The sequence below is a fragment of the Pleurodeles waltl genome, chromosome 3_1 (assembly GCF_031143425.1).
Source record: "Pleurodeles waltl isolate 20211129_DDA chromosome 3_1, aPleWal1.hap1.20221129, whole genome shotgun sequence".
In the NCBI taxonomy this organism is placed as follows: Eukaryota; Metazoa; Chordata; class Amphibia; order Caudata; family Salamandridae; genus Pleurodeles; species Pleurodeles waltl.
This window is the reverse complement of record NC_090440.1, coordinates 99,930,725-99,957,668: the sequence shown is the minus strand read 5'-3', so window position 1 is coordinate 99,957,668 and position 26,944 is coordinate 99,930,725. Positions and strand designations below refer to the sequence as shown.

At 44.9% G+C, this 26,944-nt stretch overlaps 1 protein-coding gene across 2 annotated transcripts in view; it reads right to left on the bottom strand.

Annotated features, from left to right (window-relative positions):
• Positions 1-26,944, bottom strand: part of NELL1 (neural EGFL like 1) — a 3,335,977-nt gene that overhangs the window by 2,386,935 nt on the left and 922,098 nt on the right. For both annotated transcript variants that reach the window (XM_069221936.1, XM_069221935.1), the window contains exons 8-9: positions 22,718-22,852; positions 20,428-20,530 (exon numbers count right to left, since the gene is read on the bottom strand). In XM_069221936.1, coding sequence (XP_069078037.1) covers positions 20,428-20,530; positions 22,718-22,852 — 238 coding nt within the window. The remainder of the gene's footprint in view (positions 1-20,427; positions 20,531-22,717; positions 22,853-26,944) is intronic.

Genomic DNA, 26,944 nt, shown 5'->3' with positions numbered 1-26,944 from the left:
TAATGGCCCATCGTACCTCAAAAATCACATTTGCTTTTACAAACTTTCTAGATACCTCCGCTCATCGTGACTCCTACTTGCACATATCCCAAGCAAGCAGAAAGTTATATCCATCGGTCTAGCCTTCTTCGCCATTGCTCCTGGAACAACCTGTGGCACATAAGAGCCTTCTCCTAACTTCTTAAATACCACAAGAAGCTGAAGAACAGGCCACTAGGACCTAGGTGTGACTAGACTCACACCTTCTCCGCACCAGGATACCCTCCTGGGTGATCGTGCCCTCAACAATTCTTCATAAAATAACATTACAGTTGACTTTGTATATCCAAAAAAGGGACCAAAAGTAAAAGTTAGGACTGAGGTGGTAAATTTATTCCAGTGTGAAAGCAAGCTCCTCAGTGGCTAGAAAGTCCAGCTTTGTCCCACTTATAGATTTTAAAGCCAAAATCTACTTTTTCAGTGCAATGTTGATGATGATGTATCCAACTTTGAGGGACCTTCCCCAGCTACGCTCTAGGACTTTGAAAAGGTGGAGGACTTTGTGTATGTAACCTCTGCAACATTCTGTTTGGCCTGACATATTAAGGCAGTCCTGGTCAACTGAGAATTGATTCTTAATGTTAGTGTTTTTTGGCTCAAAAATTATTTGAAATCACATCCTCAACTCCCCCATTCAATTTTGTTTGGAGCCTTATTAACATTTGTTCTCTTATTTTAAATTGGTTGGAAATTTTATTTTGGAGTTTTCTTGACACAAAAATTGTAAGAACTGCTAGAACATATACAAATTTTTCTGAGGAACTGTCAGCTGCATTTGTCACAAATTTAGGGTTTGAGTAGAACTTTATGGAGACTTCTGTTGAGACCATATCAGGTCTTGTTTATTAAGTTGGGTTCTCCTTTCCCAAATTAATAACCCATGCTCAGACATCATTTATGTTATGTTATGGTACCACAATACTGGCCAAGCATGGAAGAAATGCCTTGTTCCTGATATTCTGCCTTGTTCCTGATATTCCTTCTTATGATAATTTCTGGACATAGCCAAGTTGGTTTCAATGATTACTGAATTGCCATTCATCATAATTTGTACGACCAGAAGTCCAGCATTTTCAGTTTTCTGTATTTCTTGACATTCATTCAAGAGGACCCTCTTCATGCAGTGGTCCTTTGAAAGCACATTTTCAGTCACAGACTTCATGTAGGTGCTGAACTTTAAAGAGTAGCAGACTCTCTGCATAGGCCAGAAAATATGAGAGATAAAAAGAAAATATATTGAGGGTGTTGGTAATGGCCCTTTTTAGGGGAGTTCCCTGAAATGTTTAGCTTTTTCCTACGTGTCTTTTGCTGATTATCTATGCATGGCCTTAGGCCTCTGGGCACTTTCCCACTGTATTACAGCGGGAAAGTGTGCATGCCCTGTGTTTGCCCTGCTGACACATGCTAGAAGGGGGGCACTTACGTGATTGGTGCAGGTGATGTATCCTGGAGTGCCCTGTAAAAAGGTACACCACATACCCAGGGTGGGTATAGTCCCGCCAACTAGTGGAACGTTGCATTGAGTGTGCTATCCCCTAGAATAACTTGTGAAGCATGTAGTGGGCCTGCAAGTGCAGGCCTGTGGTGGTGCCGTTGCGCTTGGGCTTAGGTTGGCACTATTAACATCAAAGCCAATCCTGAGGGGACCATCCGCTATCCCTATAGCACCCCCTAAAGGCAGTTGGTAGATGGAAGGTTGGGCAGGTACACATGGGTGCCCCATGCCCAGTAGAGAATAACCCCAGATGGGTTTTCCCTACCTAGGGAAGTCACTTCTTCCCATAGTTTTTTGCTGATTCCCTACCTGGTGGCCTTAGGGCCCTGGACCCTTACCTTGTCAATAGAGTGTGGAAGTGGGCACACCTTCCCACTTATATGAAAAAGCGTTGTTGGTCAGTGTGTGCACATGGGTCCACAGGCGTGCCAAACTTGCTGGGCCTGTCATGGCAGGTCTGGGTGCATACTTGACTTTATGGCATATTGGAATATGTATCCAGCCTGTCATAACATACCTGGGTGTGCACACTAGCACCTATGGTGCTTTAAACCTGTATCCAGCCAGTCGTAACAGGCCTGTGCATGTGCACTAGTACCTAGGTGGTTTTAAATATGCATCTAGCCTGTCATAGCTGGTCTAGGTGTGAGAACTAGCACTTATGGTGCTTTAAACAAGTAACTCACCTGACTTAGCAGGCCTGTGTGCACACGTGTCCAGTCTGCCAATGCAGGCTTGTATGTACGCAAAAGTATGTATGCCCAGAGAGTGAAGAATATCCATGTGTGTTTTCACTGCAGAGGAGAGCTGCTCTATACATAGGTTAACAAGGGAGGAGTGTTACAATTACTCCTAGCTGCAACAACGGATTGCAGCAGAGCAGCTTACGTTGTTCACTATTATTGGATTTCTCTTGAACAACCCCTTTCTATGGTAAAGGTGGTTTGGTTAATAATCCTGGAGAAATGCCACTTATAGAAAGTGGACATTTCTCTGCCCTAAAATGTTTGTGTGCCTTTTCATTTGACTCAAGTCCACACTGGGGGATGGATGAGCACATCTGTGCATTCCCCAGTGACAGCACACAACTGGAATGAAGACCTCTGACATTTGTGGGCCCGGCTGGATAGATTGGAGGGGAAGGTTCTGACACTTGATCTCTTGGATCCAAATCATGGCCCCCCTAAAGATTAAGATCTGCATTTCACAGCCCCATGGCAGACAGGGCTGAAATTTAGGGGAGACATCTGTGGTTCAAAGAGGGCCCTCTGAACCTCCCCCCACTTCAAAGGCAAACAACAGTATAACTACTGGTGCCCCACTACAGCAAAGCAGAGATGCACCTGCAGGAATGTGGTGCACACTGCCAAAAAAATGTGTTGTGCACGAGAAGTAATTACTGCCATAGAAAGGAACCTCACACCCTTCCCACATCGTGCTGGCCTAGGCAAACCGGTTGCTGCTGTGTGGCACTCTGAAGTGTGTTCTCCAAGGACTTTTTGGCCTGCCCCCTGTTCTCTGATAGAGGTCTCAGGGACATCAAAGACCTCCTACAAGAGATCTACAACTTCTACCTGTGTCATCTGGAGAGCAGTGCCCTGTTAAGCCTACATCATCTACTGGACGTCACCTGGTAGCAGCGGTGAGGGCGTGGAACTAAGTATTGCAGCTGGGAATTGGATTTGCCTGGTGCAGAGCCTTCAAAATACTGCCCACATTCAAGGAGTGTAGCCCTTTGTCTTGGGGTCATGACACTGCATAAGCATCAAGTGGGTGGTGAGCAGATTCACTGGTTGTGGAACACTGCGTGGCCAGCCTTTGTCGAGCATACCGCATTTCTCTTGTGCAACTCATAACTGCATGCTCATTGTGTGTGGTGTCTGATTCACTGGTTGTGACCCTTGGAGGTGGGGGCTTACCCGGAGCAGTGTCGCATTCTATTTTGTGCAGCCCAGCTGAATTTGCATCCCATTTTATGTGACTGGATTTGTCTGGTGTGATTTAAGGCTTCACGCACCAGATGTTGTGCCTCATTCCAAGGAGAAATGGCATGTGTGTAATCGGATTTGTCTGATGTAACTCAAGTCATTGCGCATCAGATGTTGTGCCTCATTCCAGGGAGGTACGGCATTGGTAACTTTCATTGTGTGATTGGACATTTCTGGCGCGACTCAGGTCATTGCGCACCAGATGTTGTACCTCATTTCAGGGTGGTACGGCATTGGTAACTTTCCGTGTGTAATAGGATTTGTCTGGTGTAACTCAAGTCATTGCACTCCAGACTATGGGGGTCATGAAGCCGCCGCCAAGCTGTAACCGCCATGCGGCCGTCAATGCGGCCGCACTCCCGCGGTGCCCATTACAACATTCCCGCTGGGCCGGCCGGCGCAACCTAGTTTACGCCCGCCGGCCCAGCGGGGATGTGGCTGCAACATAGGAGCCGGCTCCTAATGGAGCCGGAGGTGTTGCGGCCATGCGACGGGTGCAGTTGCACCCGTCGCGCTTTTCACTGTCTGCTATGCAGACAGTGAAAAGCTGCATGGGCCCTGTTAGGGGGCCCCTGCGCTGCCCATGCCCCCCAGGGGCCCCAGGACTCCCCTTACCGCCAGCCTCTTCCTGGCGGTGCAAACCGCCAGAAACAGTCTGGCGGTAGGGAAGTCATATTCCCCAGGGCAGCGCTGCTTGCAGCGCTGCCCTGGCGGATTATTCCCGCCGGCCCTACCACCGCGGTCGAAATACGGGTCTCCGTACCGCCAGCCTGTTGGCGGTATGGACGACACTTTAGCGCCCCATTCCGGGGAGGCCTGGCATTAGTAACTTTCTGTGTGTGATCGGATTTGTCTGGTGCAACTAAAGTCATCGCGCAGCAGATATTGGGCTTAATTCCAGGGAAGCACGGCATGGGTAACTTTCTGTGTGTGACAGCATTTCTCTGGTGCGACAAGTCATAGTGCACCAGATATTGTGCCTCATTCCAGGGAGGTGCAGATTTGATAACTCTTCATGTGCAATCGGGAATGCCCGGGGAGACTCAAGTCACTGTGCCCCAGACTTTTGCTGTGCCTCCTACCCGGGAGGTGCGGAATAGCTAACTATCAGTTTATTGGAGTGCCTGGCTGGGCACCACTGTGAAAAGCATGTGTCCCAGAGTGACCATCCCCGCATGCTTGGCAGCCCATGCCGAAAGCACAGTTCGGAAACCCCTGACTGAACTCCATGAGTGGTGGCCATATCTCCAATTGTTGGCTGTTAGAAATGGGGTCTTTGGTTGACAGTCAGGTTACCCCCTGCTCAAGCAAGGACCCTCACTCTAGTCAGGGTAAAAGAGAATCACCCTGAGCTAACCCCTGCTTACCCCCTTGGTAGCTTGGCAGAGCAGTAGGCTTAACTTCAGAGTGCTAGGTGTAAAGTATTTGCACCAACACACACCGTAACTTAATGAAAACACTACAAAATTACACAACACCAGTTTAAATAAATAGGAAATATTTATCTAAACAAAACAAGACCAAAATGACAAAAATCCGACATACACAAGTTGAGTTATGAATTTTTAAAGATTAAACTCAAAAATAGCGCTTAGAAACACAAAATGCTTCGATGAGGTGTTAACACAGCGTCGTGACAGAGTCATTCCCAACAAGCTGACACCAGCGGCGCCGGACACGGAGTCGCGTAGACCCCCAAGTACAGTACCTTTGGTGAAAAGTGAAAACAAGTCGATCCGCGAAGTCGGGGATCGCGGCGTCTGTGCGAAACGTTGAATCTGCGCACTTTGAGCAGCATCGGTAACGACGTAATGCGGTGACTTCCATGGAGTCGCCGGCTTCAGCGGTGCTGCAGCAGCATCAGGCCTGCTAAGGCCGTCGCATTCCCGCGAAGATCACGGAGTCGGTTGCAGGCGGCGTCACCGGAGTCAGCAGCGGCGTCGGTCCGAAGTCGTCCGAAGTCGATTTCCTTGGATTTCCACCAGCTTTCCTTTCAAGGGCTCAGGTACTGGATAGGGCACCACTTGTCAGAGCAGGAGTCTCTCCAGAGACTCCAGATGCTGTCAGAGAGAAGTCTTTGCTGTCCCTGAGACTTCAAACAACAGGAGGCAAGCTCTAAATCAAGCCCTTGGAGATTTCTTCACAAGATGGAAGGCACACAAAGTCCAGTCTTTGCCCTCTTACTCTGGCAGAAGCAGCAACTGCAGGATAGCTCCACAAAGCACAGTCACAGGCAGGGCAGCGCTTCTTCCTCAGCTCTTCAGCTCTTCTCCAGGCAGAGGTTCCTCTTGTTTCCAGAAGTGTTCCAAAATTGTGGTTTTGGGTGCCCTTCTTATACCCAATTTCTCCTTTGAAGTAGGCCTACTTCAAAGTAAAGTCTCTTTTGAATGTGAAATCCTGCCTTGCCCAGGCCAGGCCTCAGACACTCACCAGGGGGTCGGAGACTGCATTGTGTGAGGACAGGCACAACCCTTTCAGGTGTGAGTGACCACTCCTCCCCTCCCTCCTAGCACAGATGGCTCATCAGGATATAGAGGCTACACCCCAGCTCCTTTTGTGTCGCTGTCTAGTGTGAGGTGCAACCAGCCCAACCGTCAAACTGACCCAGACAGGGAATCCACAAACAGGCAGAGTCACAGAAATGGTATAAGCAAGAAAATGCTCACTTTCTAAAAGTGGCATTTTCAAACACACAATCTTAAAATCAACTTTACTAAAAGATGTATTTTCAAATTGTGAGCTCAGAGACCCCAAACATTACATGTCCATCCACTACCAAAGGGAATCTACACTTTAATCAGATTTAAAGGTAGCCCCCACGTTAACCTATGAGAGGGACAGGCCTTGCAACAGTTAAAAACAAATTTAGCAATATTTCACTGTCAGGACATATAAAACACATTACTATATGTCCTACCTTAGCCATACACTGCACCCTGCCCTTTGGGCTACCTAGGGCCTACCTTAGGGGTGCCTTACATGAAAAAAAGGGAAGGTTTAGGCCTGGCAAGTGGGTACACTTGCCAAGTCGAATTTACAGTTAAAACTGCACACACAGACACTGCAGTGGCAGGTCTGAGACATGATCACAGAGCTACTCATGTGGGTGGCACAACCAGTGCTGCAGGCCCACTAGTAGCATTTGATTTACAGGCCCTGGCACCTCTAGTGCACTTTACTATGGGCTTACTAGTAAACCAAATATGCCAATCATAGATAAGCCAATTACATACACATTTTGTAAAGGAGCACTTGCACTTTAGCACTGGTTAGCAGTGCTAAAGTGCCCAGAGTAACAAAAACAGTAAAATCAGAGTCCAGCACACATCAAGAACCTGGGGAACAGAGGCAAAAAGTTAAGGGAGACCACACCAAGGATGAAAAGTCTAACATTGACTAATGCCTGATCAGCCGTTATCTCTTTTCTTCCCACCACCTTTGCCCGGGGATCCTGAATAAGTGTAACTCTGGCAGTGAGTGGCCTAGTATCCTGGGAAAGGGTGCTATCATCTCCAACTTGTAAAGGGGTGGGGTGGTAGGAACTGGTTGAAGAGTGGAGGAAGGTTTGGAACCAAGGCAAGTGCAGTGACCACTAGCCTGTCGGATATCAGTGCACGCATTAGGTTGCTTGGAGCGAGTGTGAGTGAGTGTGTGATAGACTTCCCTATCTGATATCCATAGCACCGGGTAGCTTTTCTGAGTGAGTGAGTGGGAGTGACTGCCTGTGACAGACTACACGATACGGAGATGTGGCGTACACGTTGTGTCTTTATCTGAGGACTATCACTGCTGACATTGGATTTTATCTGTACAGCCTAGGCCGAAGAACTATCTAAAAGTACTGCTGTTCTCTGTATGTACACATTGCTGCTATTGTTGTGAACCGGGGTGCATCCTAGTACTGTGTGACATTGAACTGGGGAAATCGCTAGGGTGGGTTTCGAGCTGACAGCGTGTTTGCATCGCATGAGGGTGCTAGGAGGGAAATAATTATTTCTCTCATATGTGCATACTGCTAATGTCATTTTAACACAGTTGGGCCTAGAACTGCTAGTGATCTTTTCAAATGTGATTTATGTCCAGATTTACATGATGTTCATGTTGTGTTACCTAATGTGTATGTTGAATACAAACTTCACTTACATACAGCTCGTGTGAAGTCTCTTTTGTGATGCTCATTGTATTTACTGTTTGGTAGTGCTGTGCCAATGCTTTACACATTACCCCCGTGATAAGCCTGACTGCTCTGTGCCAAGCTACCCCAGGGTGAGCGCAGGTTATACAGTGAGTTTAATCACCCACCCCTGACAGGAGTGGTAGGTTCTGCCTGGCTAGGGCCTCACCGCAGCCAACCAGAAAGTGCCGGCCTCACCGCAACCAACCAGAAAGTGCCGCCTCAAACAAAAGGCCAGAGAAATCATGACGCAGCAAAAACTGTATTAAAAGAAGGTAGAAAGAAAAGTGGTGAAGGAAAGCAAATGTGAGAAGGCTGTGTAGAGTTGGGGTTAGAGAAAGAATGAGGAGATTGCTGAGAGAGGGAACAAGGAGGGAAGGAGCTAGCAGTGGAAGCAAGAGGAGAAGTAACAGAGGCAGTGAAGTAAAACAAAGGACATCATAAGAGATCTAACATGGAAAGCCTGGAGAAAGTGGCTCAAAATAGAAAACAGAGAAAGAGTAACAGAGAGGAACCAAGAGGCCCACCTAAATAAACATATCATGTAATTTGTGATACAATACTTTTGAATTCCACTGACTCAATAGGTAAGAGCTATTCTTGATGCATGGTTGAGAAATATTTGAACAATGGAAATGACTGTAATTTTCTGCAGCTATTGGTGTTCATAGGCATGGTTCAGGTATGGGTATCAGTTCCATGTTGTCGTGGATGTCAATTCACTAAATTAATAGTAGACTTGAATTGACCTTATCCACCCTTGACCATCAATGGCAACTGTTGAAATTGAAAAGTCCTCTGCATAGTCATGGATGTGCGCCCTTCCACTAAATACCCTACTGTAAGGATGTCTGGATCCCTAATGATGATTTGTGTTGTTACAGGCAAACACAGATCATGCATGTGCACCTTGACATAGGACTGTCTAATGAACTGTGGTCTTGTGGACAGGTAAGTACCTTCACCAGGAGTTAAGCAATATGAGTGTGGTGGCCGTAGCATACCGTGTATTGACCAGTAGGCATGAACAGGCCATTTTTAACCTGTCACTGGATTGAGGCCTCCAGGCTCACTCATTTTTTAAGTTCTGCTGCTGTGTGTTTAACTCACCCTTGGCCTTCAACAGTTTGGTGTGAAGTGATGCGCAGCACAAAAGTGGTACATCTGTACCGGGTGTATGTGTGCCTGGGAAAGATACAATACAGATATAGTGCAGTATTGAGCAGTGGGTGCATGGTGAATGGATGTGCTGGATGTATATGTGCCTATGAGTGGTACAATACCTGAAGGATGTAGTGCTGTGCAGTGCGTGCAAGATAAATGCGTGTACTGGATATGCATGTGCCTATAAGTGGTACATTACATGAAGGATACAGTACTTTCTAGTTTCTGTGTATGCTGCAAAAATGCTCTAGGTGTATTTTTGCCTGTGGATGGTACAGTATATGATGGGTCCTGGGTTCCATTTTGGGAGACCCAGCCTTGCATGGAGAAACATGGAGAGAAGGTAGAGACATCCCTTCAAACATATTTGTGTGTTGCTGCATTCCTGTAAGCTGCATGGGACATACACTGGGGTGTGGGGTGGGGAGTGCTAGACATCCCCTGTACACTTCAAAGAGTGCTCTTTGTCTCAGTGAGAGGGCATAAAGCTGGGGCATTGGCACATCTCAGGAATGAGATAAAGCTGATAAGAGAATCAAAAATAGTAGAGCTGGGGCCCCTGGGCTAACCTTTCGATGCACATCTCACTGTGGCTGACATCGAGGTGTGATGTCTAGTCACTTCCATGGCATGTGTTGTGTTGCTCCCTGCTTTGGAGACACTCTTGTTGTGACAGACTGCTTTACAAGAGGAAGAGGGAGCAGAAGTGTGGAGCCTTCAAAAGAAGAACAATCCCAAAATAAAACCTCAAAGACTTAGACCCTAAATCACATTCGGTGCCTGGGAATGGACTATAAGAAGGGGCATTTGAGACCCCAAAAAATGTCACCTGTCAAGCAGCCAGACGGGCTGTGTGAGGAATGGAAGCTCTGCAAGACTTCTACCTGTGACCACGACTGGGGACCAATGCCTGTTAATCTCTTTGCTGGGTGAGAGGACATCACTCTGGAAATCTGAGACCACTTACCGTAAACCACCAGCACCTGCTTGCTTGCCAAGACCAGTGTGCCCTGTGAGGAAGAGGAGAGCATTTGAGGGAGTAAGATCCATTGGGGAAACCTGCTGAATGGATTCCATGTGCAAGCAGTGAGGAAATGGCTTCTGCACTGATCGTGTCATGGTCTGTGAGCAGGACAGAGTCTGTGACACCCTGTTGCCAGGAGAGGCCCCGCAAATTGAGCTGTGTGTTGTGCTGTACCGATCGGGGCAGAGCTCATGGGTATTCTCAAGTTGGTGACCCTGTATTCCAGGATGGGTCTTCGTGAAGGATACTGCCATGCAGTAAGGCCGCAGCGAGTGGTGATCCAGTATGCCAGGATGGGCTGCAGTGCAAAAAGGACAGCCATGCAGTAAGGGCTGTACCCTTCTGTGGTCGTGGGTGATGACCCGGTATGCCTGAGGGGATCACCGAGAGCATCAGTTGATTCAACCTGATCTGGCATCTTCCACCAGCGAAATGAGTACACTGCAGGAGCACCTGCATATCATTGCCTAGGAGAAGGACCCATGACAGGATCATCACAACCAACCCCCACTGCCAGAAGAACTGATCACATACCCTACAGGAGGAGCCACAGACAGCCTCCTATTGCTTCGAGTGTGCGAGATTCTGCACCCACTGAGTGTAGCTGTCTGGGCTGCGTGCTGCTAACTCACCAGAACTCAGCTGCTGTGAGCTCCCATGGATAGCATTGTGAGACCTGACAGCCTTAGGGTGGTCACCACTAACTTTTTACCTGCTTCCTTCGACTTTTTTGATACTGTTTTTGCTGGTTTTGGGACTCTGCACACTTTACCACTGCTAACCAGTGCTAAAGTGCATATGCTCTCTCCCTTAAAACGTGGTGACATTGGCTCATACCCAATTGGCTTATTTAATTTACTTATAAGTCCTTAGTAAAGTGCACTACATGTGCCCAGGGCCTGTAGATTAAATGCTACTAGTGGGCCTACAGTACTAATTGTGCCACCCACATAAGTAGCCCCTTAACCATGTCTCAGGCCTGCCATTGCAAGGCCTGTGTGTGCAGTTTCACTGCCAATTCGACTTGGCATTTAAAAGTACTTGCCAAGCCTTGAACTCCCATTTTTCTACATATATGTCACCCCTAAGGTAGGCCCTAGGTAACCCATAGGGCAGGGTGCTATGTAGAGAAAAGGCAGGACAGGCACCTGTGTAGTTTACATGTCCTGGTAGTGTAAAACTCCTAAGTTCGTTTTACACTGCTGTGAGGCCTGCTCCGTTCATAGGCTAGCATTAGGGCTACCCTCATGTACTGTTTCAGTAGTAGACTCTGATCTAAAAGGGGTAACAAGGTCATATTTAGTATGGCCAGAATGGTAATACAAGATCCTGCTGACTGGTGAAGTTGGATTTAATATTACTATTTTAGAAATACCACTTTTAGAAAGTGAGCATTTCACTGCACTTAAATCCTTCTGTGCCTTACAATTCATGTCTGGCTAGGTTAGTTGTCAGCTCCCTTGTGCATTTCACTCAGACAACCCCAAACACAGGATGCTCAGTCACACCTGCACACATCTGCATACTGAATGGGCTGGGAGGGTGGAGGGCTTGACAGTTACATGTCAAAGGACAGTGGCCTGCCCTCACACAATGGACTGCCAAACACTCTACAGGGACCCTGGCAGACAGGATGGAACTGAAAGGGGACCTTGTGCCACTCTTTGAAGTCTCCCTCACTTCAAAGGCACATTTGGGTATCTAAACCAGGTCTCTGACCCTACCAACTCAGACACTTCTTGCCAAGATACCTACTGGGAAAGGAACTCTGAACTTTAACCTGCAACCTGCTAAACGAAGCTGCCTGGAAGCCCAAAGGACTCACCTGACTAATTTGCTATAAAGGACTGCTGTCTTGCCGTTGCCCTGCTGCATTGCTGCCCTCTGGCTTTGCTGAGAAGTGCTCTCCAAGCAGTTGGATTGAGCTTGCCTCCTGTTTACTGAAGTCTCGTGGCCAAAAAGACTTCCTCTCTGCAATGAAGTCCTTGTACAGCGAAAATTGACACACAGCCTGCCGGAATTGACGCACAGCCTGCCCTGCGGTGAGAAAATCACTGCAACACCGAACTGGAACGATGCAGCCCAGCTCCCTGAGTAGAGGTCGATGCAGCGCCAGTGTTGCGACCGGAACTTCAACGCAGCCCACTAAATCGACGCATTGCCAAGCTGGAACGACGCAGCCCAACGTCCTGCAAGAGGAATCGATGCAGCACCTGCCATGCAACAGAAATTTCCCTGCATCGCCCACCGAATCGATGCAGCTCCTGTGACTCCGTCCTGCATGAACAGGATTTCTCTGCATCGTCCGCAGGGCATCCAAATACCCTGCAACCCGAAGAGGATCCAAGTCTGCGCGCCGGAAATCTATGCAAAGCCCCTGCTGCATGGAAAAGCATTGAAGCATTGTCTGTGTGCGCCCGGAGAAACCGATGCACACCTCCCCTTTTTGCACGCACCTCCTCCTCTGTGGTCCCGTGCAGATAATTTAGACTCAAACCAGGTACTTTGCGCTCGCAACAGACCTTTGTTGTTTTTAAGAACGATAAGACTCTATTTATCAGTACAAAAGTGATATTTCACCTTGTATTTATCAAATCTTGATCATGGCCACTCTCTCTAAATGGCAAATAACCTTATCTTACCAAAGTACAAAAATCCATGCGTTTTAGGGCGAGATACTAACATTCACTCAGGGTGTTGCAGTTGTAGTCTGACTGCCAACCAAAGACCCCATTTCGAACCGGCACACTTAGGAACTCCAGGTGCTTCATGCCAGCCAGTAGGTAAGTGGGTAAGACTGGTTTCTGGCCTTTCAGCCATAGGGGAAGTTGCTGCTAGTAGCGCTGCGGTGCTGGAACACTGTTGACTTTAACTTAAAGTAAAAGTGGACTCTTCAGACTTGGACTACGAGTGGGGCATGCCCTGGATGTTACCAGCAGTGAATGGGGAAGAACTACTATCACTAACATGAGGACAGAGTGGAGCATGGTATTTGTAAAAAAACACTAGAGCCCCGACTTCAGGGGTAATTGCGTGATGGTTTGCGAATGACATAGAGGGTCATTCTGACCCTGGCGGCCGGTGGCCGCCAGGGCCACCGACCACGGGAGCACCGCCAACAGGCTGGCGGTGCTCCAATGAGCATTCTGACCGCGGCGGTTCAGCCGCGGTCAGAAGCGGAAAGTCAGCGGTCTCCCGCTGACTTTCCGCTGCTCTTTGGAATCCTCCATGGCTGCGGAGCGCGCTCCGCAGCCATGAGGATTCTGACCCCCCCTACCGCCATCCAGTTCATGGCGGGAAAGCCGCCATGAACAGGATGGCGGTAGGGGGGGGTCGCGGGGCCCCTGGGGGCCCCTGCCGTGCCCATGCCAATGGCATGGGCACGGCAGGGGCCCCCGTAAGAGGGCCCCGAAAAGTATTTCAGTGTCTGCCTTGCAGACACTGAAATACGCGACGGGTGCCACTGCACCCGTCGCACCTTCCCACTCCGCCGGCTCGATTACGAGCCGGCATCCTCGTGGGAAGGTCGTTTTCCCCTGGGCTGGCGGGCGGTTTTACTGGAACCGCCCGCCAGCCCAGGGGAAAACTCGTAATACCCGCTGCGGTCTTTTGACCGCGGCGCGGTAATTTGGAGGGCGGGATCCTGGCGGGCGGCCTCCGCCGCCCGCCAGGGTCATAATGAGGCCCATAGTTTTCCATTGTGCTAGTGAGCGATAGAAACTAACTACTTCCCTTTTCCCATAAAAGTGAAAATTTGGCTGGACAATGATTCCTTTCTGCTGCTACGTGCATTTTGAGTTGTCAGCCTGTTTTCACTATACAGTCTCCACATCTACCCCGGGAGAGCTTTTGACTGCTCAGACCACCCAACCCTGCTAGTCAAATGCAGAAGGGATACTTGGCCCATTTGCTCAAAGTCCGTAAGGAAATCAGGCCCCAGGACATCAGGAGTAAAAGTCCACAACCTCCACGATGGGGCCAAGTAACCCCTGCTTGCCCTAAGGCCATCTGAAAGGTGTTCTGACGGCAACACATGGTTGGCTCTCTTGGGCCCTTTCCTCTTTAAATAACACTACATCATGGCACACTAACAGTCCACCAACCAGCGACCTCTCAAATCACTTGGCGAGTGTCTCCTTGCGTTGAGCTGTACACTGATCAGCTACACTACACAAATTCCACATAAATACATACATGCACCATTAACCATATATCGTGCTGAATAACGACTTCGAATAAAGGGAAACTCACACAGCAAAGAAGGGGGCCCCATAAATCATTTTTGATTCCGATTTTGAAAATGGCTTCGCCCACACAGGTGGAAATAATAGCCACTCCCTCCACGCCCGAGATTTGGCTTTAATTCCGCTGACAGTCCACCAAAATTGAGCCTTTTGGACAACTCCTGTGGGAGTTTCTAAGCACGTCTTTTTCACTACTAGGGATGTACCCTTATGGATTTGGATGAAATACCGCCTAGGCGGATCTGTTATACAGCTGCCAGACTTCCCTCAGACGGTCTGTACTTGCGTTTTTACAAACAGGCCAAAAGTAATGCGCCTGACCCAGCTGCCTTCAAATATTATTCACTTCCCAGAATCCCTATTTGTCAGACCAGCCTGGCAGTGCTTCCTCCCCAGATCTCGACAGACGAGATAGGCATCTGTCAATTACTGAGTGGTGTCAGAGAATCTGGAGCACGCCAGATACGGACAAACCGCCTGTAGATGGTATCGCGAGGCAGTGACATTTTAATATTAATCTGCAGCGAGAGACACATGTGGCATCCGTTGAACCCTCTAATCTTAAAGTGTGAAATTCCAATGAAAAATTCCTGCTTCAGTCTGCAGGCTGGCTGCAGGCCAGATAAGTGTACTCTGAAAGAAGACATCAAGCCATCCATCGTGTGACAGAGCATCCCTGCATCCGCGCGCAGACAAAGCACGAACGAAAACATGGAAACGCGCTTAATTCATGTTATTGGTTTCCTTCCATTATTAGAAAAAGAAAGAATGAAGCACGTTTCAAAGAGAGCGCTTCAACAATATAAAAAAACATGATATATGCATGGAATTCGAAGCTGTGCCCCGTGCGTTGCAAAATATGCTAATTGTAATGGATCTGGTTTAAACTATAATGAATGCCAATTAGTAAATGAAAAACGCGCTATATAGCAGCATTCAGGCCTTCGACCTGCAAATCAAACAGCTGAATGATTTGAGCGCTGAGATTTTTTGTCAGCTTTGTTCTAGAATGGCAGGAAAACAAGGTAAGCTTATCTGGCACGGGTTTTTACAATACCTTAATAAAAGCATCTACAAGTTGTTTTTTTTTTTTTTTGTATTCCAGACTTGCTCGATCTATATGAAGATTCGTTACTAAGGGCCAGATGTAGAAAGCATTTTGCATGGTGCAAACTGCGAAAATCGCAGTTTGCACCATGCAAAATGCCGAATGCGATGCTCATTCACAATTTGCGAGTCGGTACCGACTCGCAATTTGTGAATGCGACTTGCAAATAGGAAGGGGTGTCACCTTCCTATTTGCGAGTCGCATCGCTATGCTAAATTGCTTTATGACCGCAAATGCGGTCGCAAAGCAATTCGCAGTTACCACCAGTGTCACACTGGTGGTAACCCATTCGAAAAGGGAAGGGGTCCCATGGGACCCCTTCCCTTTTGTGAATGTTGCCAAAAAGGGTTTTTCAGAACAGGCAGTGGTCCAGGGCCAATGCCTACTCTGAAAAACCGAAACCAAATGGTTTCGTTATTTTTTTTATTTTGCAACTCGTTTTCCTTTAAGGAAAACGGGCTGCAAAATAAATAAAAAAAACTGCTTTATTTAAAAAGCAGTCACAGACATGGAGGTCTGCTGACTTCAGCAGGCCACCATCCCTGTGAGTGCAGGGACTCGCTATGGGGTCGCAAAATGCGACCCACCTCATTAATATTAATGAGGTGGGTCTTTGCGACCCCATAGCGACTCGCAGTCGGTGTCTGAAACACCGTACTGCATCTGATTCGCAAAATCGGACATTGCTACATCTGGCCCTAAATGCCCTCAGTTTTTGCGGAAATCAGTAGAGCCAGAAAATGGTGCAATGAAGAAGGCTTGCACGTAAAAAATATAAATGCCATTAAGGTAAATTAGGCACCTTGGCACTCAACTCTGTATGTATGGGTGTAAGAGGTATTTCTATAGAGCAAATCTATTCAAAAGGCAGTGGAGTGTTGTACTGGGTGAACCACAAGCATAAAGTCAACGAGTGATAGCAGAGGTACATGGTTTGTGGATTGTTAATGAACTGTGGTGTGCTCTTTAAAAAGGTGCGTCTTGAAGACTTTCTTATGTTGGAACAACGTTGCGGCTGTCCTGATGGACAGGGAGAGTTAATCCCAATCCTGGATGCATAGGCGGAAATGAACACCTGCCTTGTTTTTGTCTTTTTTACACTTTTTAGTCTACAGTCTAAAAGTATCTTGGCTGTGAATGTGTCAAGAACGACCAGAGATGGTAAACTCGTCTGCAAGATAACCATGGGTGCTGATCATGATAGCTTTATGAAGTCCTTACAAAAACATTCAAGGTACTACACAACTCAGGCCCCATCTAACTGAACAGTTGTATTTCGTTCCAACAACCACCCAGACACTTCCACTCCACAGGGCACCTACTTTCACACATACAAGGGATTCACAGAACCAAATCAGGAGGACAAGTGTTCTCTCCTAAACCGACCACTCCATATCAGAGACTCCTCTTATTTTTGAATTCCACTTGAAGGTGAAGAACTGGTTTTTCCAATGATAGATAGGAATATGCACATACACCTGCTCAGAGCAGGTGATAATGCACTTTACAAATACACATACCATAATGTAACAAGTGTTGGTTTTGAGCATGGTACAGGCCGGCAAGGGAAGCTGATGGAGTTCGATCAGGATGAGGTGATGTGATGAAATTCCTTCTAGCCCTAGATGAGATTTGCTGAGGTGTGAAGGATGCCCTTATAGGTGTCACTCTGGAGTATGGGAAGTCATGTAGCAAGTCTTTACTACCATCTAGCTGCAAACAGAAGGGCTTCAACAGCAGTTCTGAAGTTGTTTTCTGAGACAGCTGGTACTAGGCTGCCTTGAGGTTTCCTTAAGGGTGAAGTTGGTGTCAAAGGTGAATTCTAGTGACTTGGCATTCAGTGAAAGGTTGGGTTTAAAGGGCTGCCAAGGTTCATGTCATTGAGCAAGGTATATACTCTTGTCTGTTGTTCTGGGCAAATAACAGAAATGTTGTTGTGGTAGGGTTGAGCTTCAGGTAAGTGCTGGGCATCCAGGCCTCCATGATGTGCAGGCGGAGCCCAGCTGATAAGCTGCAACTGGACCTTCTGGCCTCTGCTGAAGTGAATTCCTGATCCCTAGCAGGTGCCTCTCAGGTCAAAGCACACTTGAGCTCCTCCTAAAAGAAAAGGAGAAATCCTAAAGTTTTGGTCTCTTCACTGGTCCGTTTGTGGCAAGATCGCGTCACCCACCAATGCGAAGCTTTGATGAATATGACACTTCATGCTACAGCGACCACTAGTGATAACCAGCAGCATGAGATCTTAACTTCATGCTACTGAATCAACAGCCCACGGTGACCACCAGCGTGAATCTCCCGCAAAGACCATCAATGATGACCCCAGTATTTTCCTGATACAGCAACTATCAGCCTGCTCTTCGCGCTACAGAGACGATCATGCACAACACTTTCCCTGCTCATTGTGGTCTTCTCCTCCAGGGACACTTTGCGCTAGACTTTAGAAAGTAGCCTTTTCAATAGGACTATCCTGTGTCCGGCCCACACTCCATCATGGGTGACTAGAGCTTGTAGCTTTCTCCTGGTTTTGCACAACCAGATAACCGTAAGTAAGGCTTTGTGCTTTTAGGCAATATACTTACCTTAAATCTTTGAAATTGCATATATCTGGTTCTGCTGATTACATTTTTGTTAGTTTGGTGTCAAATAATTTATGAAATTTGACTATGTTTTTTAGGTCTAGAGTAAGCGTTCAACCTCATGTATACTTTTAGTATACTTCTCATAGCTTAAAGTGATTTAATTTGTTGGTTACAGTGTCCTTGAAAAATTCTTGCTCGCTAGTAGTCAGTTCTGCCTTTTTTCCCTTCTTTTTCTGTTTCAGAGCAAGGACCATTATTTCACTTTGGTTTCTTTATCTGTTGCTGTGACAGACTATTTTTGTAATTTCTTTGGTACTGGGTGTTTTAGGCTGGTTGCTGTCTCCGTTTTATTGCAGCATTCCATTCCTCTGATCTCCTCCCATGTTGCTGACATTTGTTTTGGCTTTATTCCAGTGCTGTCCTTGTTTACCTCTGGCTCCTAAAAAAGCTTATTTACAAAAGAAACACCTGGTTGTTTAGTTCACTGCTCATGAAAGCCACAAAATACCCTTTCTGGTAGAATGTAGCTAAACCTAGAAGCAATGATGTGAAACTCGCTTAGCCTCACATGGCATCTCCAGTCTCTCTGTCCAGGGCCCCTCCCTGCCAGCACTCGCAACATTGCTCACAGGGCATTGATTATCTCCTTTATTGGGGCCATAAATCTACTCAGGCTGCTCTGCTCCTTGAAATGTGAGGCAAGAATGCTTGCAAGGCGTTTAATTCTTTAAAAATAAAAATAAAATACTTTTCCAGCCTTAGTTTCCAATTTCTGTTCAGATGTTTACACAAAGCGAGGTAGTGCAGTCATCTTCTCATCTCTCCTCAAGGTCATGTGATTTATGATATCAGTAGCTGCCAGTGACCATCAAAACATGGCAGGAAAAAATGAAATTATGAGACAGGGTTGGCCAATTTAGATGACAAGAAAAGTCCAGTTCTGAATTTACAATGCCAATACCTCTAACTCAAGAAAATGTGGGACCTGTTGCATTGCAAATGCTTGTTCTAAATTGGTGTGGGATTTTTCTTGTGCTGTGTTTTCACTTTATTACTGTTTGTGTGCTGCATAAATACTTTACACATTGCCTCTAAGGTAAGTCTTCTTTTGTGCTATTATACAAGAGGGTTAAGCACTTTTTAATTTAGTGACTTTTAGTGGTTCACTCTGACAAGTATTATGGTTGTTACTTGAGTAGAGTCACATCCCCCTCAACCAACAACCCAATTTCTCACTTCTACTCATTTTTGTAGTTTCTGCTCCTTGGTTTAAATAACCACAAGAAGAGAAAAAACTTGAACAGCACAAGCAATGTTACTGTAACATGTATGATAAATGGCATGGAGCAGTGGTTAACTTTTGACTTCTGCGGACCCCCACTTAATCATTACTGGAATCCAGGGACCCCCACTGAATTATTGGAATTTGCTGACCACCAAATAAGTCATCATTGGAATCCAAAAACCCTGGCCTAAGCACTTTCAATCATTTGAATTGCAAATCGATGCACAAAAATACAGAAACAAGTATTCATCAAATCATACTAATATGATGAAGTATTTTATATAAATCACAAGCAAATATATAAAAAACAAAATTTTAATTTTAATGGGCAGGTTGAGGCTTTTCTAAATTAATTTGATGCCAGCCATAGTCTATGCTATATTCTGTTTGATGCACTTGCTGTGCTCCCCCAAATCACTCTAAACATAGCAATTGAATTTCTAGTCTCTAATTTCAAATTCCTTCACATTTACATAATCTTTTAAAACTTCCACTTTTATTTATATACACTTTATTAATCTGTTAATAATGTTTAATTTTAACATTTTCAATCAGTTGCAGACCTCCTGAATAGGCATTGTGGACCCCTAGCGGTCTCTGAACCACAGGTTAAGAGCAGCTGGAATAGAGCCCACATTGTTTGTGGGTTCTAAAGGATAGTGTGAGGAGTGGTCACATGGGAAATAATTAACCTCGAGTTGTGGTAACTGTAGCTCTAGTTGGGGACACATCACTTGAGATTTACCTGGTGAGTTCTGTACCCGTTGTTGATTGTAGTGAGTCAATTGTTTCATAAACAATAAGTAACGCTCAAAGTAAAATGGGATAGTTTCTACGTCTTGACCTATTGTATTCAGTCCCAATTTAAATAATGGCAAATGTAGGGCCTGATTTATACTTTTTTAGCACCGCATTTGTGTAGTTTTTCAACGCAGAAGAGGCACAAACATACAAAATATAATTGAAATTTGTACGTTTATCCCGCGTTTGCGGTGCTAAAAAAGTATAAATCAGGCCCTTAATTCCACAAACCCAGAGACATGCATGTGTTCTAGATCACGAGTCAAGCTGGTTAAGCCATACCATTTTGGTGACAGATCAAATGTGAGAGTTATCACGAAGAAAGGCAGGATCTACTATTAAAGTTCCTAAAGACAAATGTTAGTTAGCATGATGGTTTTCATAAAGAATTTAATTCAGCAATTTGATAATTTCCAAGCACCGATCCCTCACGTCTACCGTATTAATTATCTTCCACACAGGTAACAGTTAGGAAATTAGAGCACAGAACAGGTGCAATAACTAGAAATCGTTATAAACTACTTACGTCTGCAAACTCTGCAGCACTGGCCTGGCAGGTGCACTGGGAGTGAGTTAGGAGAACAATTCAGAGGAGGACATAGAATTCTCCTGCATTCCACTGCTCCATTCTATAGGATACAATTAGAAAATACATTTAGAAAAAAACACAGGAAATTATGACTGCATAGCAGAAAACCAAGTACAAACAAGATGAAAGTATGAAAATGACCTATGAATAAAGTGATACAAGCAGACGAAAGATGGAATTAAAGAAGGTTAAACAAAACAGCAGAAAGTAAAAGAACATATAAAGAGAAAAATAAAGAACAATTAAAAGTGAGTCAAAAGAAAGGGGTGGAAGAAAAGATATGAAAAAAGCAAAGTGGAGTAAGTAAAATGTAAACAAGGGGATTGCACCATGTGGGCTAAGAGGACGAAAGGGATAAAAGGGTAAAGAAAAAAACTGGAAGCAAATATGGAAATAAGCAAGAGTAGGAATAGAAAAGTAAGAAGGCGGAATGGAGACAATCTGGAACGAAAAATACTAGGAAATAATAGGAGAAGAAAACAAAATAAAAGTGCAAAAAAAACTAAAGACACTAAAAAGAAGAATTATGTAAAGTACAGAAAACGACAGCAATGTCCACGCAACAACAAATAGTTTAGAAAAAGGATAATGACATGAGAAAAGAGAAAGGGAAAAAATAGGAAAGTATTTATGGACAAAAGAGTATGGCATAAACAATTAAACCAAAAATGATGTGTCAACTAGAAAGTATTATAAAGTTCATCCAAATGTTGATAGATTTGTCACCTACGCACACAATAATATATACATGCATAAGATTAGTTGATTGCCACCAGCCCATGAAAATGAATAGGCTGATCCTCATCTGAAAGCATCGTCTGCAGTTGCACCCCACTGGAGGTGAGAGACTAAGAAACAATTTACTTATCTCCACTAATTGTCTGCTCATGATAATAGGTTGAAACGGCCCTTCCCTGACCTATATGTAAATAATTTCTGCAGCACCTGCCAATCACCCTAGAAACTGTAACAATCTAGTACCAATTTTAAAAACAAACAGGATATCCACTTTAGATGTGTATCAAATAATTCCATCCTGACATGATTAACATATCAAATCGTGCACGCTCAGTTTAGTTTTCCTATGTGTAGAATACACAACATAGGATCTGTACATTGTGTTTCCTCGGGTTCTTTTCGCTATTTATTTTAGTAAGATTGAGACATTGAAGGAAAAAAAGACACCGATGAAAATAGAGATCACAAAACGCTTTGAGCGCTGGCATCATGTTGATATTCTGAGACAAAGGTGTGCTTCACAAGGATTTAATTGCAATCAGAGTGCATTGTCAAGGAGAAACAATATTATTTTCTAAGCTTTTGCATTTGAATATAATGGAAATTTGGATCATTCTTTCAAATCGGCCCACAATGCTAGCAACAGCATGGTACGTAGACGAACACCCTAGGATTTTGGGCCAGATGTATCAAGGTACTGTGTTGCGTTTCTTCAATAGCGAATTTAAGACATTGATATTTAAGAAATGCAAAATGGTATTAAAGAAAATGGCGATTCCCACAGAGTGGCAATCGATATTATGGAATCGCTATTAAGAAATATGACTTAATTCGTTAGTATGGGCTTTCAGTCTCATAGGTGCAAATGTTGTTGCATTTCCTAATTTGAGATTTCCTATTAGGGAATCGCAAATTAGGAAATGCAAAACCAAGGGTGCCGAGGGCCCAAGGCCCCCTTGAAGGCATCCCAAAATTAAATTGTGCACACGTGAAGTGCACACATGCCCTAGTTGCATGTGTGTGCTACATGGCCCTTTTAAAAATGCAGTTTTAATGCATTTTTAAAAATTGCACATGGTTACCACTAACTTGGATTTGGTGGTAATTGCATTTCCTAAATGCCCAGTTCACATTTAGGAAATGCTTGATACATGTGGATAGGGAATTGCAAATAGGAATTCCCTATTTGCAATTTCCTAGTTAGGGAATCGCAATTTGCGATTCGCAAAACTGAGTCACAATTTTAGGGAATCGCTATTTTAGCGAGTCCTTAAAATTGCACTGTGAGTGCCTTTCATAAATCGTGAAAGGCTATGTTGCATACGCAAACAGTGGAATTTTGAGATTCGTACTTTTTGCGAATGCAAAATAGTTTGATACATCTGGCCCTTTGTATGGCGTGTTACATAGGAAGGCCATTATACTCTGATTTAGTATCCAAGACGCTGTAATTAGAAGTTCCAACCATGAACCAGTTGCTAAGTCTTACTTTGCATGTGCAGTTCCTGCAGTGATCATCTTCTACCCAGGAGTCTTTGTCTCGATACATCACACCGTTCACTTGACACGTCTTCTCGCAGTGGCAGTTTTCCAACTGGCTTAGTCTCGTCTCTGCATAATTTAGCTACAAAAGAAAGTAACTCATGTTAATTTCTGTAAGTATTAGAGTGAGGTATTCATGTGCAGCACAAAGGAAGCAAATGCATCTCTTTCCTTTTCAATGGCAGTACAAGGGGAAAATAATATGTCAATGTCAGTAAACAGAGTTTTATAAGCCATGGATATGATTTCTAGTGGTTTATTTCAAATGTGGGGTGGGGTATATATTTATTTTTTAAACAAGGTAAGAGCTCTAGCCATGTGTTAAAATCTCCCACACAGAAGAGCGAAGCCACAGCTCAAGCCTTTTCTGCAACTATGGCTCAAGAGTTGCAGAGCTCTTGGGCTCGAGCCCTTAAAGCTGCTACAGACCATAACCACATTTAATCTTAAGAAAGAAAGAAAGAAAGAAATATATCAAGCAAGAAATATTGCCCCATATAAAAACTACAATGGCATTGACCTTCTGTGTGGCTGTCCCCTCACGCCACTCACTTGTGGGATCATAAATAATGCACAACTTTCCTAAGGGCCAAGGATTTCTAGATTGCTAGTTGGAGTCAACTTTTAGGATTGGCCTCTGTGTTAGCCAAGTCCACTGTTGTTAATCACTGAGGGAGATATCAAAATCAACGGATATTCTTGTGCACACTGGTAACGTATTATATTAGAAAAATAATAACATTTGCCAGGGCACATTATGATCATTTGTTACTGTTCATCAATTTCCACCTTTAGTGGCCTCTAGGTCTCCCTGTAGGGGTAGGAGGGAAGAAATTAATCACCAGGAATGAGGCAAAGGGGAATTAGGGAGGATACGATTCAGGTAAGAACTAGGCACCGGCAATGCCCTACTCCTCAATAATTCATAGCTCATGTTAGTCACCATATGAATCTTCGGGACTCTAGTGCCAAGGTACACGCATTGAAACAAATGGGAAATTCAAAGGCTTTGAGTCGAGGCCTCACTCTGAAATGATCTCTGCAATTAAGGATAAGCACTTTCAACTTGTCAGAGAGGCAAGGATGATTCCTTATATGGCTGACAGTGAGATATAATCTATGGCATGGGTTAAGAGTAGTACTAGGGTTATGCAACCAACACAGGCCAAATGGTATCCTTTTTTGTATGAACTGCAGTTATTAGGTAAATTGTGAGGGTACCAAACATGGTATCTAAGTGTCAAGAGCACTGAGATGCAGAATATTTTCCTGTACCAGTATAGTTTAGTAGCACAGAATGGAGCTCTGATATCTTCTAGAACAGAAAATGCGAGGGGAGATCCGCCGCCAGTACATGCACAAGTGTGAAGCTTTATTTGTAAAACAGGCTCGCCACATTACAGAACTCGGGGGCAGATTTACGAAACTGTCACCCAGCGCAGCAATGAAAAATGTTGCACTATGTGATAGGGATGGGGCAGGAAAGCTACATATCTACAAAGATATGGCACTCTCCGCCCCTCTCCCTAGCGCCGGCACTAATTTCAGCTGCCACGCACACACCTTTGCGCCATAGTGCAAGGGTGTGCGCTTGAGTCTGGTATAGGTTTTGTACTGAAAGAGTACCCTTCCAGTACAAAATACTATGCTTAGACACACTTCAAAACTTTTCCTACTTTGTATGCGTGCTGCACAGTGCAGCACACATGCAAAGTCGGCAAAGAAAGGAGAAATGAAAACATTTCTCCTTTTAACGCCTGCTTTCAAATGACATTAACTTTTGGTGCAATAGCCTGTCTACTATTGTTTGTAGATCTGGATTTGCGTCAAAAGCCATGGGTGGTTGCATGGGAATGCCCATGTACCACCCACGTACGCTCCCTCTGCTCTAAGTAACGCAAAGCAGTGCTTCACGCTGCTTTGTGCTACTTTTAGGGTACTTTCCAGCACAAAACAACTTTTGCGCTGGAAAGTAAATTAGGAAAAACATTTGCACTGGTTAATGTCACTGACACTAACCAAGCGCAAAATGTTTGTAAATCTCCCCCCTCGGTCTTCACTGGAAGAATATACAGCAAAGACCACTTAAGAGTGTGATCTGTAAATTTACCCACCTGAGGTGAATTTTGGCTGGGGGCTAGGAGTAACCCATGTACTAAATAGGCCAGCCCCACAGGGGCACTACATCCCATTCCTTCAGGAGAAAGGACCCTGGCCCTTCCATAAGACGGAAGGGTGTATGTTTGGTGGAACCTGAAGCAGACCAGACTGTTCAATCAGCTTCAATACATTATTGCAAAAAATATCATCCAATTTTGAGAAAGGGACTGACCCAAAGCCCACTTTATATGTTATGCATTGTAAACAACAGCTTTTCCAATGAACAGCTAAAGTGTTCTTATCTGTAGCTGATACCCAGGGCCACTGGAATTATGTGGCAGAGGAAAGCCAAATTATGCAGCAGGGATAAGTTTATTATGCGCAAGAAAAGGCAAATTATGTGGCATACTTCAGCGCATTTTGTGATGGTAAAAGTAAATGTTCTTGTCATTTTTAGGACAAGCATATCAGCATGCAAGCGCTACTATTTTCAACCTGTTGTAATATATTCTGTGGGCTTCAACCAAGCCCATCTCAAGCCTATCACTTTCATTCGTTCCAGAGCCTACCTTTCAAAATTCCCTTGATTTCATAGGGGAATGCTTTACGTTTGGCCCAACTTGAGGCTGCTTTGTTACTGTCTTGGAGACTGACCCTATTACATGGATTATTGCACAATTGACAAGATACCTTAGTGTGGCGCACTTTTTTTTTCTTTTGTCTCACCGCTTCACGCTGTGTGGCCGCATATTGTTTCTTCCTCTTCCTCATTTTGGGCATGCCGTTATTTTTTTATTTTTATTTCACATTCATTTCATATCTTTTGAAAAAGGTTCATAGAGCGCAAACTCAATCGGAGAAGCTCTTAACATGACTAGGTGAGCTTTCATATGGTGGGAACTCAATCGGAGGCATGCTTTACATAACCATGAAGTTTCATATAACACAGATACGATCTAAGGAGTGCTTTATATGACTACCACAAGTTTAGCAGTTGCAAATATGCAAACTGGAGCAGTTACAACAGTAAAAAAAAAACAGAAATCCTCAACACGGCTCTCCTGGCACAGCGGGAGAGTCAATACTACAATATCCACTGCATTGGTCTTCACTGGAAGAATATATGACCCATAATGATTTGCAGGCATTTATTTTTCAAAACATGTTTGCCCATAACTCAGCCTGTGGTGGTCCTAGGACATTAGGACCACCATCAAAAAGTTCAGCATGACACATTATTTCTCTCTATATCATCTCTGGGTCCCCACACTAGGTTGGGGGGCAGCAAAATAGTAACCTCTCCAACCATTCGATGTCTTTTAAAGTTCTCTCATGGCTGGAAATGTTATTTTATAACTGGGAGTAGCTGGTATTTACAGAAATCCTCAACACAGCTCTCCCGGCACAGCGGGAGAGTCGATACTACAATATTCACTGCACTCAGGGAAACTTGACCCATAATGCTTTGCAGGCATTTTTTTTTCTAAAAATGTTTGCCCATAACTCAGACTGTGGTGGTCCTAGGACATCAGGACCACCATCAAAACGTTCAGCATGACACATTATTTCTCTCTATATCATTTCTGGGTCCCCACACTAGGTTGGGGGGGACAGCAAAATAGTAACCTCTCCCACCATTCAATGTCTTTTAAAGTTCTCCCATGGCTAGAAATGTTGTTTTACAGGGGAGAGTGGCTGGTATTTACTACACTCTCTAGGGCTAGATATGCAATTATATTGCATTATTTTCTGACAATCTGTCTTCATATCATTAGGCTCTCTAGGGGCCATGTTTCTTGCAAGTGCTTTTTTATTATGGTGTCCTCTAGGGGCTATTCGGAGCATTACAATCAAGATATTACAATATTAGCTGCACCTGGTGAAACTCGCCCCATAACGCCTTGCGGGGCATTTCTTTTTCAAAACATTTTTGCTCCTAAATCTGTCTGTGGTGATCCTAGGACAACAGGACAACCATCAAAATGTTCAGCACAACACACTCTTTCTGTATAGGTCATCACTAGGTCCCCACACATTCTGGGTCCCCACACTAGGTTGGGGGGTGGGATAGTAA